General features: G+C 44.3%; 1 protein-coding gene across 1 annotated transcript in view; it reads right to left on the minus strand.

The window, feature by feature from the left end:
* Positions 1–2,432: 2,432 nt before the first annotated feature.
* Positions 2,433–12,865, minus strand: part of RSRC1 (arginine and serine rich coiled-coil 1) — a 97,343-nt gene continuing 86,910 nt past the window's right edge. Inside the window, exons 9-11 of the mRNA XM_088061318.1 lie at positions 5,946–6,052; positions 4,895–5,041; positions 2,433–4,111 (exon numbers count right to left, since the gene is read on the minus strand). Coding sequence (XP_087917444.1) covers positions 4,019–4,111; positions 4,895–5,041; positions 5,946–6,052 — 347 coding nt within the window. The 3' untranslated portion in view covers positions 2,433–4,018. The remainder of the gene's footprint in view (positions 4,112–4,894; positions 5,042–5,945; positions 6,053–12,865) is intronic.

Raw genomic sequence — 12,865 nt, forward strand, 5'->3', positions numbered from 1 at the left:
TGGCCACCAGTGTTTTCTTTGGCAGCATCACTTGAGCAGCAAAACCTTCCTAAAATACTGTACCAATAATAACAATAATCACTTAAAAACCAACCCCAGCTCCTTTCCAGGCAGTTGTCCCACCCCAAACACTGCTGTGCCCATTCCCCCTGCTTGGATGGGAAGGGAGGGCGGCTGCTCTGCAGGCTCAGGGAATGAGTTTGCTGCTGGAATTCCTGGGGGAGAGGCCTCTGCTGGCTCCCAGGAGTCAGGAAAGCTCCAGTTCCAGCTTTATCTTCTCACTCCTGCTCTCCACAGCTCAGTTTGGCATTGGCAGGGACTGTGTGCATCACAGAGTCCTGAGTGGAAAAGCCTCAGCACTGCAGAGCACAGCCAAAATCCTGAGTTTTACAGGGAAAACCGACACACAGCTGCTTCCTTCCCCTTCCTCTTCAGGAATCTGCTCCCTCTCACCAGGGGCAAAGTGCAAAATACAAAAAAAAAAGATGAATTTTCTGTAGGAAAGAGTCCTAAATTTGACAACACTCAAACTGAATATCACAGGAACTAAAAACCAGGATTGTTGTCACAGGTTAAGACGTAGGAGATTGAGACAAGAGAATTATTGGAACAGGAGTGTGGGTTGGAGCCAGCAGCACATTTTCCCAGGCTGGTGGTGATGATCTGGACAACTGATGGGGTTTCTGGCCAGGTGATGATACAAATTCATCTGGACATGGCTGATGAGCTCCACATCCTCCCTTCTCCTCAGGGAAAAAGCTGCACCCCTGGAATGGTGGAGGACACGTTTCCTTGGACACAATCCCTTTCTGAAGTGTCCAAGGGCAAAACAATTCCAGCAGGAACTTGCAAACCCACCTGGGTCACACACAGCAAAGCTGATTGCTGCTGCCTCCTCCCCTGTCCCATTCCTGCTATTCCAATGCCTGCCTTTGGCAGGAAAATGAGTCATTGATCCCAGGATGCTGCTCAAGGAAAAGAAAAATTCCCACTGGAATCTGCTGCCAAATCTTCACCCCAGCCCCTCCAAGAGCTCTGTGTCCCTCACACGTCCAACTCCCCTGGAAAAGGCACCTGGAATTGCTGAGGTTCAGTGTCCTGGGAGCTCCCACTGAGCACAGACACCTCTGGAAGTGTCCCCTGCAGGGCTGGCACGAGCTCTGGGGCTCTGGGATCCAGGCAGGAAAACTCCATCCTGACAATTCCTTCTTCTCCCAACACCAACAACTCCCCGAGCTTCCATGCTGGAGTCTGAGACACAGATGTGCCCTTGGCTCTGAGATCCAGGAGAACACTGAATTTCATACAACATGAAATTTATGGGCATGTTTTCATGGTGTTACATGAAAACAACTGTTAAATAGAAAAGCTAAAAGTGTGAGTGTGTAAATTAGAAAGTTTTCTTAAGTCACTGGGTGAAAAAGTTTAAAGTTTAAACTGGTTTAGAAAATAAAAGACAAGAGAGAAGTTTTAGGATGTTGTCTCTTTTCCTTCATATTCTTCTTCTAGAGGTTTTTGAGTAGGTGATTGGATATAAAATACCACAGTGCAGCACACAGGTAATGAATCATTGAGTTATTAAGGAAAATAATATACGTGTCTATTGTTAATTAAATAAAAAATAAATATAAAAATAAAAAGAATTGCACAGTTCAGAGCCATTTTGTGCCATCAGAGCCAAAATGTGCCAAGCTATAATGAATTAACCTTGTGCAGAAAGTCTGGAAAGATGTGCCAAGTTTTGTGATAACATCCTAATAAACACCAGAAACAAGATCCCAACAAGCTTTAGATTCTTCCTGACCTGGAGAACTGAGATTAATGGAACTCCCTGTGAAGGAATATTCCAAATATTCCAAAAGAGCTCAGCTCAAAGGAGACTGAGAAATCCAAATTCAAGAAGTGCAACAATAAAACACTGAAAAAGTTACATTCCACAGCCCTGAATGTTCCAGGGAGGGGCTGGGGAGGGTGGCAGGATAAGAAACCAGAAAAATCCCTTTTCAATGAAGCACCTGAGGCAATATCCAAGTTATTATTCCATGAAAAGTGCAGAATCCTGAGGAATTCATGGATATTCTGATCACTGAGCTGCAAGTGGAATTATAAAAATCAACTTTATCCTGATTTGCTCTGTGTTTCCAGTGCTGTTTGGAATATTTCAGTACATTTTCCATTCAGCTGGGATTATCTAAACGTTATTTCCATTTTCTTCCCAGCTCTTGCCCCCAACTCTCCTCCAGCAAATTTAGATGTCAATTAATAAACAATAAATAATAAATAAACAAACTCTACCTGATATCTATTTACAGCCTATTGTAAAATTTTCTAATATTCTACAGGGCTGCAAATAAAAGGAGTCATTTTACATCCAATAAAAGCACCAAAATTATCCAACAAAATGTGTGAGAAGAGGAATTTACACCTGGACCTTCCACGGACATCAAACAGTTTTTATTTTCTATGAAAGAAACATAAAAGGTGATTAGAAAACACAGCAATGACAAATATTTACAATTTGAAAATGCTAAAATGAAACAAAGGTGACAAATTTTTTCCCACTTTTTCCTGCAGAAAAGGTCTTGGAATATCTTGATGCAGGATAAAGTCAAACTAACACTTCATACAGGAAGTAAAAATGTGTCAGAATGTAAATTCAATACATTTTCCTTTTACATCTGGGATCTAAAATAAAAAATAAGACAACCAAAGTCCATTTCCAGAGTCAGCCTCCATTTTTTTATCACCACAGATCTGAGAACCAGGAGAAATAATCCCAAAAAAAGCAGCTTCCCAAGGGAATGCTGATGCTGGGAGGGGCCAGCGAGGCACATCCAGAGGTGGGGCTGGGTTTTCTCCTCTCCTGATGTGAGTTTCCCCCCAGCTTTGCTGAAGAAATACTTTAACATTTTATTTATTTGATTTGGTTGATCTCCTGCACTTAGCTGGACGTTGGGCAGATTCTTTTGGGAGTTTATCCAGGCTAAATTCAGATGTTCAGATTAAACTTTGATTATTTGCAAGTCCCACCTGACCAAAGGGAACTCCAAGGGCTGGGAACAGTCACTGCCAGAACCAGGTGTGAGAGAATTCCCTAATTTGGTAATTATAGAAATGATGAGGTTGATAAAATTCCCCATTTGGAGCTGCAGTAGGAGCAGATGCTCCAGGACACGTGGAGAGTTTTTCCACCCAGACTGAGGAACTGAGAGTGAACAATCCACGGAGAGGATTCCCTCAGCAGGAGCCTGCCCAGATATTCAGGATTCCTCAGAAGGAAGGAGGAGGGGACACCAGTGATGGATCTTGGATCCTCTCCAGCCTCAGGACATGGAGTGGCCTGGGATGGCACCACCCATCCCTGAGCCTCAGTTTCCCACTGATCTCCCAACTCTTACCTGGTTTATACAATTCTTTGGATTGGGAGGGATAAAATGATGTTTCATGGGCTGCCAGGTGTTCTTCACCTGAGGAATTCCCTCCAAAAAAAAGGGAAATGCCCCTGGCTGTGCTGCCCTGCTCATCTCCAGCACTGAGCTTGGAGAGAACCAGGGCAGGACATTCCTGGTTATCCAGGGCAGGACATTCCTGGTTATCCAGAACAGAACATTCCTGGTTATCCAGAACAGAACATTCCTGGTTATCCAGGACAGAACATTCCTGGTTATCCAGAACAGAACATTCCTGGTTATCCAGGACAGAACATTCCTGGTTATCCAGAACAGAACATTCCTGGTTATCCAGGGCAGGACATTCCTGGTTATCCAGGGCAGAACATTCCTGGTTATCCAGAACAGAACATTCCTGGTTATCCAGGTGGAGCAGGACAGGACAGTCCTGGTTATCCAGGGGAACCAGAACAGAACATTCCTGGTTATCCAGAACAGAACATTCCTGGTTATCCAGGTGAAACACTCCCAGCCTGCACAGCTCATCCAGATCTCCTCTAAGGGACAAAAGGAACAGCTGAGTGTAGGAATTCCGTGTGGGAACTGGCCTGGGATGGTCCTGGGAGCTGTCAGGCCACGGGGCTCCCCATCAGCCGCTCCTGGCGCAGAGCAACCAACCTCTGGAACCACTTCTCCTCAGCCTCTGCCTTCTCGATGAACAACTGGGAGAAAAGTTGGCACAATCAGCAATTCCACCTTTGTGATCAGCTCTGGGAACAGCCACGACCGTCTCGGTGCCCACGGGAAGAGCTCAGCAGGGTTAAAGACAAAGCTGACCCAAAACCATCAATAAAAGCAGAGAATTTCAGGGAATCCTAAAATAGTTTGGCTTGGGAGGGGTCTTAAAGATGGAAATCATTGGAAAGGCAAGGCTCCAATGCAATTCTTCACTGGAGAGTTGATCTCTTATCTGTGTCCATTCTACAGAGCTCACACCGATTTCTTCACTGCAAGTCATTTGTAACTTGCTCATTCTTAAAAAACCTCCATGAAGTCCTTTTATTTCCCTCTAAAGCTCTCCCAAAGGGATTTGCTCAAGTTTAGCACAGTAATTTAAAATTATCTTAAGTCTGTGCCATGTTTAAAACTTTGCAAGTTGGCAAAATGGGAAAGCTCTGAGTTTCCCACCAGGTTTCCAACTACAGAAACCAGTTTGTCCTGAATTTTTATTTATCTTAAATTCCCCAGTGTTCCATTAATTATCTATTCTATTCTATTCTATTCTATTCTATTCTATTCTATTCTATTCTATTCTATTCTATTCTATTCTATTCTATTCCATTCCACTCCATTCCATTAATATATTATATATAATAATATACTTTATATGTAATATATAATAATATATTTATATATATAAGACATGTTATATATAAATAGAAATAAAATATTTATATTATGTTATATTATATTATATTGTATTGTATTGTATTATATTCACTCACATTTGGATGTGCTAAGGAATTGTCATCCTGGTATTTGATGGCAGTGGGAATGTTGGCAGCTGGAGGCTCTTTCTCAGGAGCTGCTGCCTCAGTGGCTCCTGCTCCCACATTCACAGGCTCCTGCTGGACTTCAGCAGGTTCTGTTGACTGAAAAAGAAACAAAAACACCAAATTGGAGTGGTTCAACCCAAAATTGCCAAATGTGGCAGTATTTTAAGGCAGCACTTGGCTGTCTTCACTTTCCTCATGGAAAGATTTCTCGGCATCCTCAGCAGGACACACTGGACGTGGACAAAGGACATGAAGTGACCAAAAAAAGGTACAGGGAGAGAGCTTGGAAAACTGGGATTTTCCTGAAGAAGCTGCTTCAGCTTCTTGGAGACTTCTGGAAAGGCAAAAAATTACAAATTCCTGGGGAAACAATCAGGGATAATTCCTATTGCCCACTGCCAGGTGGGAAAATGAACACATCCCAAACCAGTTCCCTGCAACACCTGGTGGCCAAAATTCAGGTAAATTCTGGGATCTGGATGTCTCCTGTTGGTTTTCTGGGAAGTTGACTGAAAACCAAGCTGCTCTTTCCAGGGAATAAATACAGATTTAAAGCCTGGCTTTAGTTAAGCAGCATTAAAATCATCTCCACTTGAATTACAAAGGAAACGTCTGATTACTTTGGGATTTTAATTCTTCTGCTTCTCCTAAAAAAAAGTCTTCAAAGTAGGTGATTTCCTTAAATTCTGCCACATTTCAATTCCCTGAACCCACCCTGAGACCATCAGGGAGTCCTTGGTGGGATTTCAGGTGGATTTCTTTCAACATTGGTGCTCTTTCATCGATGGAAAATCCTTAATAGTGCAGCTTCCTCCTGGCTCTGAGAGGATAATGCAGCAGGACAGGGATTGGAAATGTCCCTTTTGGAAGGGAAATGTCCCTTTTGGAAGGAAAATGTCCCTTTTGGAAGGGAAATGTCCCTTTTGGAAGGAATATGTACCTTTTGGAAGGAATATGTACCTTTTGGAAGGGAAATGTCCCTTTTGGAAGGAATATGTACCTTTTTGACTTCTTTGCTTGACCTGAAGGTCTGTGGGACGAAGGCGTCGCTCTCGATGGCTTCGATTTCCTTCGCTCGCTTCGCTTGGTCGAGGAGGGTGGCTTGGTCTGCACAGGGAAGGTTGGATTTATGGGATTTATGGGATTTATGGGATTTAGGGGATTTATGGGATCCTGGGATCCAGGCCCTGCCCCAGCCATGCCTGCAGGAGATTTTGGGACACACCAGGAAAAAGTGCTCGTGTAATGCAGCCCAAAATCTTCTGTCACAAGGGAGAGCTCTGAGTAAAAACAACACCAGGGAGGCCATTGCTGGGAACATTCCCAATGCTGACCTAAGGATTTGTGGGATAACTGGGAAAAAGAAGCTCCAGGGAGAGCTCAGAGCCCCTTGCAGGGCCTGAAGGGGCTCCAGGAGAGCTGGAGAGGGACTGGGGACAAGGGATGGAGGGACAGGAGCCAGGGAATGGCTCCCAGTGCCAGAGGGCAGGGATGAATGGGATATTGGGCAGGAATTGTTCCCTGGGATGGAATTCCCAGAGCAGCTGTGGCTGTCCCTGCATCCCTGGCATTGTCCAAGGCCAGGCTGGACAGGGCTTGGAGCAGCCAGGGACAGTGGGAGATGTCCCTGCCCTGTCCCTGCCCGGAATTTAAGATCCTTCCAACCCAAACCATCCCATAATCCATAATTCTGCACTACAGCAAAGCCCATGGACACAACTTCAGGCCTGATTTTTGGGGGGGATTTGGAAGGAAAAATAGAATTTGCTGCATTTAAACTTGTGTTTGCAAGTCCTGCTGCCTTGGTGCTGAAACCTTCTCCTTTAAAACAGATCCCAAAGGATTTTTGGGATAAATCAAATACTCAATGCCTGCTGGAGTGAGGGAATCAGAATTCCCCGAGGTTCTGGATACACCTGATCCGAGGGGAAATTAAGGATCTCGATTAAAACCAGGGGTAGAAAGGCAGGAAAAGGAGATTTCAAATCCACAGCTCAAGTCCAGTTTCACAAATTCCCAGGATCCCAGGCGGATCCTGCACAAACTGATGGGAATGACAAATTAGGGAAGGGGCAGGAATCACTAAATGATGACATCAGTGACATTAACGGGGAAAATGGACTGGAGGAAGCAGAGCCCATTAGCGCAGGGCAGTTTTGACAAACACATTATGGGGAGATAAAACGACTTCCAGCTGTTGTTTGTCAGCTGTCAGGGCCATGGATAATATGTATTTCATAGGAAAATCAAAAATAATGGAGTCAGAAAGCTCCGAGGCTTCAGACAAAAAGAAATCAATACTAACTCAGTGCGTGGTGAGTCTTTTTACCCTGTTAGTGTGGAAAAAAGGGAGTAAATCTTGGATTAGGGCTGGTTTTTAATAAAAAGGTGATTCCAGCAGCAGGAACAATTTCCAGTCCTGTCACCTTGGCAGGGGGGAGCTCTCCCAGTTTAACTGGGAATATCAGCATCCTTCAGGGATAATTCAGTATTTTACAATTTGCTATTTACGTCTATTGCTGTCCTCCCATATATAATTATTCACACACATATAAAATATATACATATAAAAATTAAATATATATATATTTATATGTATATAAATTATATATAATTTATATACATATAAAATAAAAAATATAATGATATATAATATTTACATAAATATATAATTATATATAATATTTACATAAATATATAATTATATATAATATTTACATAAACATCTAATTATATATAAAATTATATAGATAATTTAAATGTATAAATTATATATATGTATATAAATATATATATATATATATAAAATTTACAGCTGTAAATACCTATGGAATTAGGCTGGATCAGCAATAACCTGGAATGTTGCTTGAGAACTAAAATATGGTGGAATTCTTTCGATGCCACCCCAAAATACTACACAATAATTAAAAACAGCAGACTCAGATAAAAGTAAAAGAAACAGAGAATTCTAAGATTCTACAAATCAGGTGAAAACTTCCCTGTGAGCTCTGCTTAAAATATTCCCATTTTTTCCTTAAGGACAAAATTTATTCCACTAAGAGTTTTAAAATCACTGAAGTAAAAGCATTAAATGGCCAACAATATCTTGTGAACAATCCATTAAACAAAACCATGTTTTAAATATTTCTTGAATAATCTTTGAGTGTAAATTTTTATGGATTCATTGCTTATCCATAATCCTGACCATGAACATGAACTTAAAGAGATTTTTTCAAGCAGGTCTAACTCCAGAAATCAAAGCAATGAATATAAACCTCAAATATTCCTCAGAATTTGTTTCTTCCTATTTTACTAATTCGATTTAAGGGGTTAATTTAATTTAAAAATATAACACATTTTCCACAAAAAGCTTTGAAATACAGAAAAAAAAAGCTGCTATTTTTTCTTGCTCTTTTGAGTTGAGGATTAAAAGAAGGAAACACCCCCAGATCCCAGACTAAACAAACAGCTACAGCAGAAAATATTTCCCCTTTGATCCCATTTTATTTGGGGTTATTGGAAGTGATATTTTTATCCAGCTGCCTTACAGAGCTGGGTGTTTTCCGACAGAACTGGCTTTTCACACATCCCATGGTTTTTAATTGATCCCAGTTTTACTCAAGCTGCACAAAGTGACAAAGTAAAGAAAAATGAAGTTTTCCTTGGGTAATTTGCAGTGGATGACACAAAAAACTCCCTGGCTGTGGGAGATCCTGGATTCTGCAGCATGCAGAAGGGAAGCACTGGGAAAAGGAGGAAAAATCCAGCAGGACAGGCTGGACTCGCTGTGGCTGTGTCACCTCCAGAATTCTCAGGGAATTTTCCTGCCTCAAATCCTTCCCGTTTGCATCAGGAGAGGATCAGTCCTGACTCTGATCCCGAGGTATCCCAGAGTCCTGATACCCTTCCCAGCCCCAGTGCTGGGGTTCCAAGGCCAGTGGGAGCTGGCTGAAGTTCCTCTCTGGAGATTCCCCCTGGAGATTCCCCCTGGAGCCTCAGCAGCCTCTCCAGAGCTGAGACTTCCCAACAATTCCCCAATTCCAGCCGGAGCAAAATCCAGAGGGAATCGGCCCAGAAATGTCCCATTCCCACAAGCTCTGAACTCAGCATTCCCAGCACTCCGAGTCCCTCCTGCTCCTGCCCAGCCTGGAGCGGGGCTATCCCGGGATATTCCCTGGGATATTCCCCGGGATATTCCCCGGGATATTTCCTGGGATATTCCCTGGGATATTCCCCGGGATATTCCCTGGGATATTTCCCGGGATATTCCCTGGGATATTCCCCGGGATATTCCCTGGGATATTTCCCGGGATATTCCCTGGGATATTTCCCGGGATCTCCTGCAGCTTATCCCCGTTTCCCGGCCGGGCTCCGCTGCCGTTAGAGGGAGGCACCGCCTCACTCAACAGCGCCGGAGCCGCGGATGCCGAGCCCGAGGATGCTCCGAGCAGAGCATCCCTACAGGATCCATCCCTACAGGATCCATCCCTGTGGGATCAACCCCTGCAGGATCCATCCCTAGAGGATCCATCCCTGTGGGATCGATCCCTGCAGGATCCATCCCTGGGGGATCCATCCCTGGGGGATCCATCCCTGGGAGACCCATCCCTGCAGGATCGACCCCTGCAGGATCCATCCCTGCGGGACCCATCCCGGATTTCAGGACCCATCCCGGATTTCAGGACCCATCCCGGATTTCAGGACCCATCCCGGATTTCAGGACCCATCCCGGATTTCAGGACCCATCCCGGATTTCAGGACCCATCCCGGATTTCAGGACCCATCCCGGATTTCAGGACCCATCCCGGATTTCAGGACCAGCTTCCATCCCCCTCATCCCTCCCTCAGCTCATCCAGGATAGGGTCTCCCATTCCCATCCCTAAGCTTGGGCAGAGCCCCGCTCCCACCCTCAGCCACACTCTTTCCCAGCTGTTGGGATTTCCAGGGAAGGAACTTTTCCCAGCCCAAGTCACAGGAACAAGAAACACTCCCAAAAACAGAAACTGGGCAGAGAAAGCTTCGCCCGTTCATTTCTCTGCTCCCAACTTCATTGCAAGCACTTGAAAAATACAACTGAACGTATCAAAGTAGCAATTTGGGAGCACTCCAGTATTTATCTACTACTGGGAGCACACAGGATTTACAAATTGAGTTGGAAAAATGCAAATTAACAAGAAAAACTTTGTCCAGGCTTGTTTTAAAATCCCATGAAAGTCAGCTTATTAAAATATATTAAAAATAGCATTTTGTGAGCACTGTGGTACTTACTGGAGAGAATACTACAGAGAGTACTACAGAGAGTACCAGACTACTTTAAATTTGCTATTTTAATACTTTATAGTGACAACAACCTCATTTTTATAGGATTTTAAACCAAGCCTGGACACTAACAGCTTTTCATTTAAAAACCTGGGAGCGTTAGGTCTAAAATACAGCAGCAAACAGGAAGGAAAAGTTCAACAAGTCAGCTCTGAATTTAAGAACCTTAAATTTAAGAAAATGTAATTTAAGAAGACTGAATTCAAGAACTTTGAATTAAATAAAGTGAAATTTCTGCTGGAGCTCCCCAATTCCTGAGTGCAGGTCGCCTTCACCGCTGCCCTGCTCACTCCTGCGCCCCCATTTTGGGGCTTTTTGGGGTATTTTTGGGAACACTGTGGGCAGGAGCCGCTCTGAGGCAGCGGAGGGGTGGGGACAGCAGAGTGAATTTTGTTAATTTTGTGAATTTTGCTGGATTTGTGGCCACCCCGCGTTTGTCACCGCGCCGACACCGGAGCCGCCGCGCTCCTTCCTGGGCACACAAAGCCAGGGCTGTAATTCAATGCTCAATTTACCCTTGTCTCAGTGGAGATTTCTCCCCGCTAATTGATAGAAATTAAGCCATTAATCAAGGCACCAGCCATCATTCAACCCGGGGAAGATGAATCCAAACTTTCATCATAACCACCTTCCCCATTTTAGTGTTCATTAGCATTAATTTTTAATGCAATTATGCTCTTCTTTTACGCTGAGCTCATAAATTACTGCTCTTTTGTTGCTCGCTGGCCTTGTAAAATCCAAGGTAATGCTTTGTGCTCTGATCTTAAAGGCAATTACTGCCTGCTTCCATCTTTTCCATACCTCTATCCCAAATAACCTCTGTGTTGGAGGTACAGACTCACCGCTGGGGATCCCACACCCATGTTTCCTACAGAGCAATTTGGCCATGTTAAAGCCACAGAGGCAGAGCAAGAATTCCTGCTTTTGCTGCTGGATCCCAGGATCCAAGAGCAGAGAAATGACAGGAAAATGGGATTGTACAACGGATACGGGGGAGGAATCGGCGTGGTGTATCGGGAATAAACCACGGTGAGCGCAGTGAGGCCGTGCAGGGCAGCGGGGCTGCAGCTTGGAGCCTCTCCAGCTTTTCCAGGGATCACTTTGTGCTGTCACTTCAAGAAGTGCTGCTGGCACGTGCCCAGTGCTCCTTTCTTTCCCCCTGGCTTGTGACAGTGTGGGAACCCCCCAGAGCCCTCCCAGGGGATCCCGTGGGATCCGTGCTGGCACACGGTGCCCTGAGCTGGGAACTTCCAGCCCTCTATTCCCACTCGGATGCTGAGAACCCCAGCAGGGGAAGGCACAGCAGCTCCAACCACCTCTGGCTGCCCCCAGACATCTTGGGGTGCTTGCAGGCAAAAGGAAATAAATTAGGAAATGTTGCTCGCTTCGAATTATTTTTCCCTTTCTTTCCCGGCCTTTAGCTGGGATATGGGATAAAGTTACTCACTCCAGCTAAAGGTCTGCCCAGCACCAATAAAATATCATCCACCTCTAAATTCCCAATTTATTTAGGCCTTATCCAGCCTAAATAGGAAAATTCCCACTGAAGTCTCATGCTCATCCCATAGATTCCCAGGAAAACACCTCTCTGGAAGCACCTGGGTGATATTCACATGGCCCAGATCCACAAAACCCTAATTTTTACCAAAATAAAATCCCCACACCAGGGACTGTGGTTTGAGCAAATGGATCTGGAATTTTGTTCCATTTGCCTCTATTTATTTCCCCCATACATCCCTGTCTATTTTCCCCATACATCCCTATTTCTTTTCCCCATACCCCCCTATTTATTTCCCATACACCTCTGTTTATTTGCCCTTTAGAAACAGCTTTTCAATACGTAGCTATAAATTTGTGTTTCAACTGACTCAAGTCCGATAACCAATTCCATGATGGTTTTTACAACCCCATTCCCTTAAGTGGCTTCTCCTTTAGCACAAATAAATGCCATGGAGATGACAGGGAAACACACAGCATTAATGAAGTACAGAAATCAGATTTGTTTCTCATCTTGAAATTTGAAGATAATTTCAAGACTTTTAATTTGTTAAAATAAATGATAAATTTCCCTGTTAGGGAGATCATAAATTTCTCTGTTTCACTTGTAGAACGGTAAAACTTTAACGACACCAGCTGTGATTGCTAAAATAAAATCACTCAAATATCAGCTTCAAATATGCTTTGAGATTTTGAAAGATTCATGGAATGGTTTGGGTGGGAAGGAACTTAAAGATATTTAATTCCCACCCCTGTAATGGGGACACTTCCCACTGTTCCAGGCTGCTCCAAGCCCCAGTGTCCAATGGCCAGGGATGCAGGGACAGCCACAACTGCTCTGGGAATTCCATCCCAGGGAACAATTCCTGCCCAAAATCCCATCCAGCCCTGCCCTCTGGCACTGGGAGCCATTCCCTGGGTCCTGTCCCTCCATCCCTTGTCCCCAGTCCCTCTCCAGCTCTCCTGGCAGGGTTTCTGAGCTCTCCCTGGATCTTTCTCCTCTCCAGGTGAACATTCCCTGCTCTCCCAGCCTGGCTCAGCCCTGGAGCATCACCAGGACATTGGGATCAGGGAATCTTCAGGGAAAGCAGGGAAGCAAAAGA

The sequence above is a fragment of the Pseudopodoces humilis genome, chromosome 11, assembly GCF_049639895.1.
Source record: "Pseudopodoces humilis isolate 2021_Gansu_Grassland_sample_001 chromosome 11, ASM4963989v1, whole genome shotgun sequence".
NCBI classification, from domain to species: domain Eukaryota; kingdom Metazoa; phylum Chordata; class Aves; order Passeriformes; family Paridae; genus Pseudopodoces; species Pseudopodoces humilis.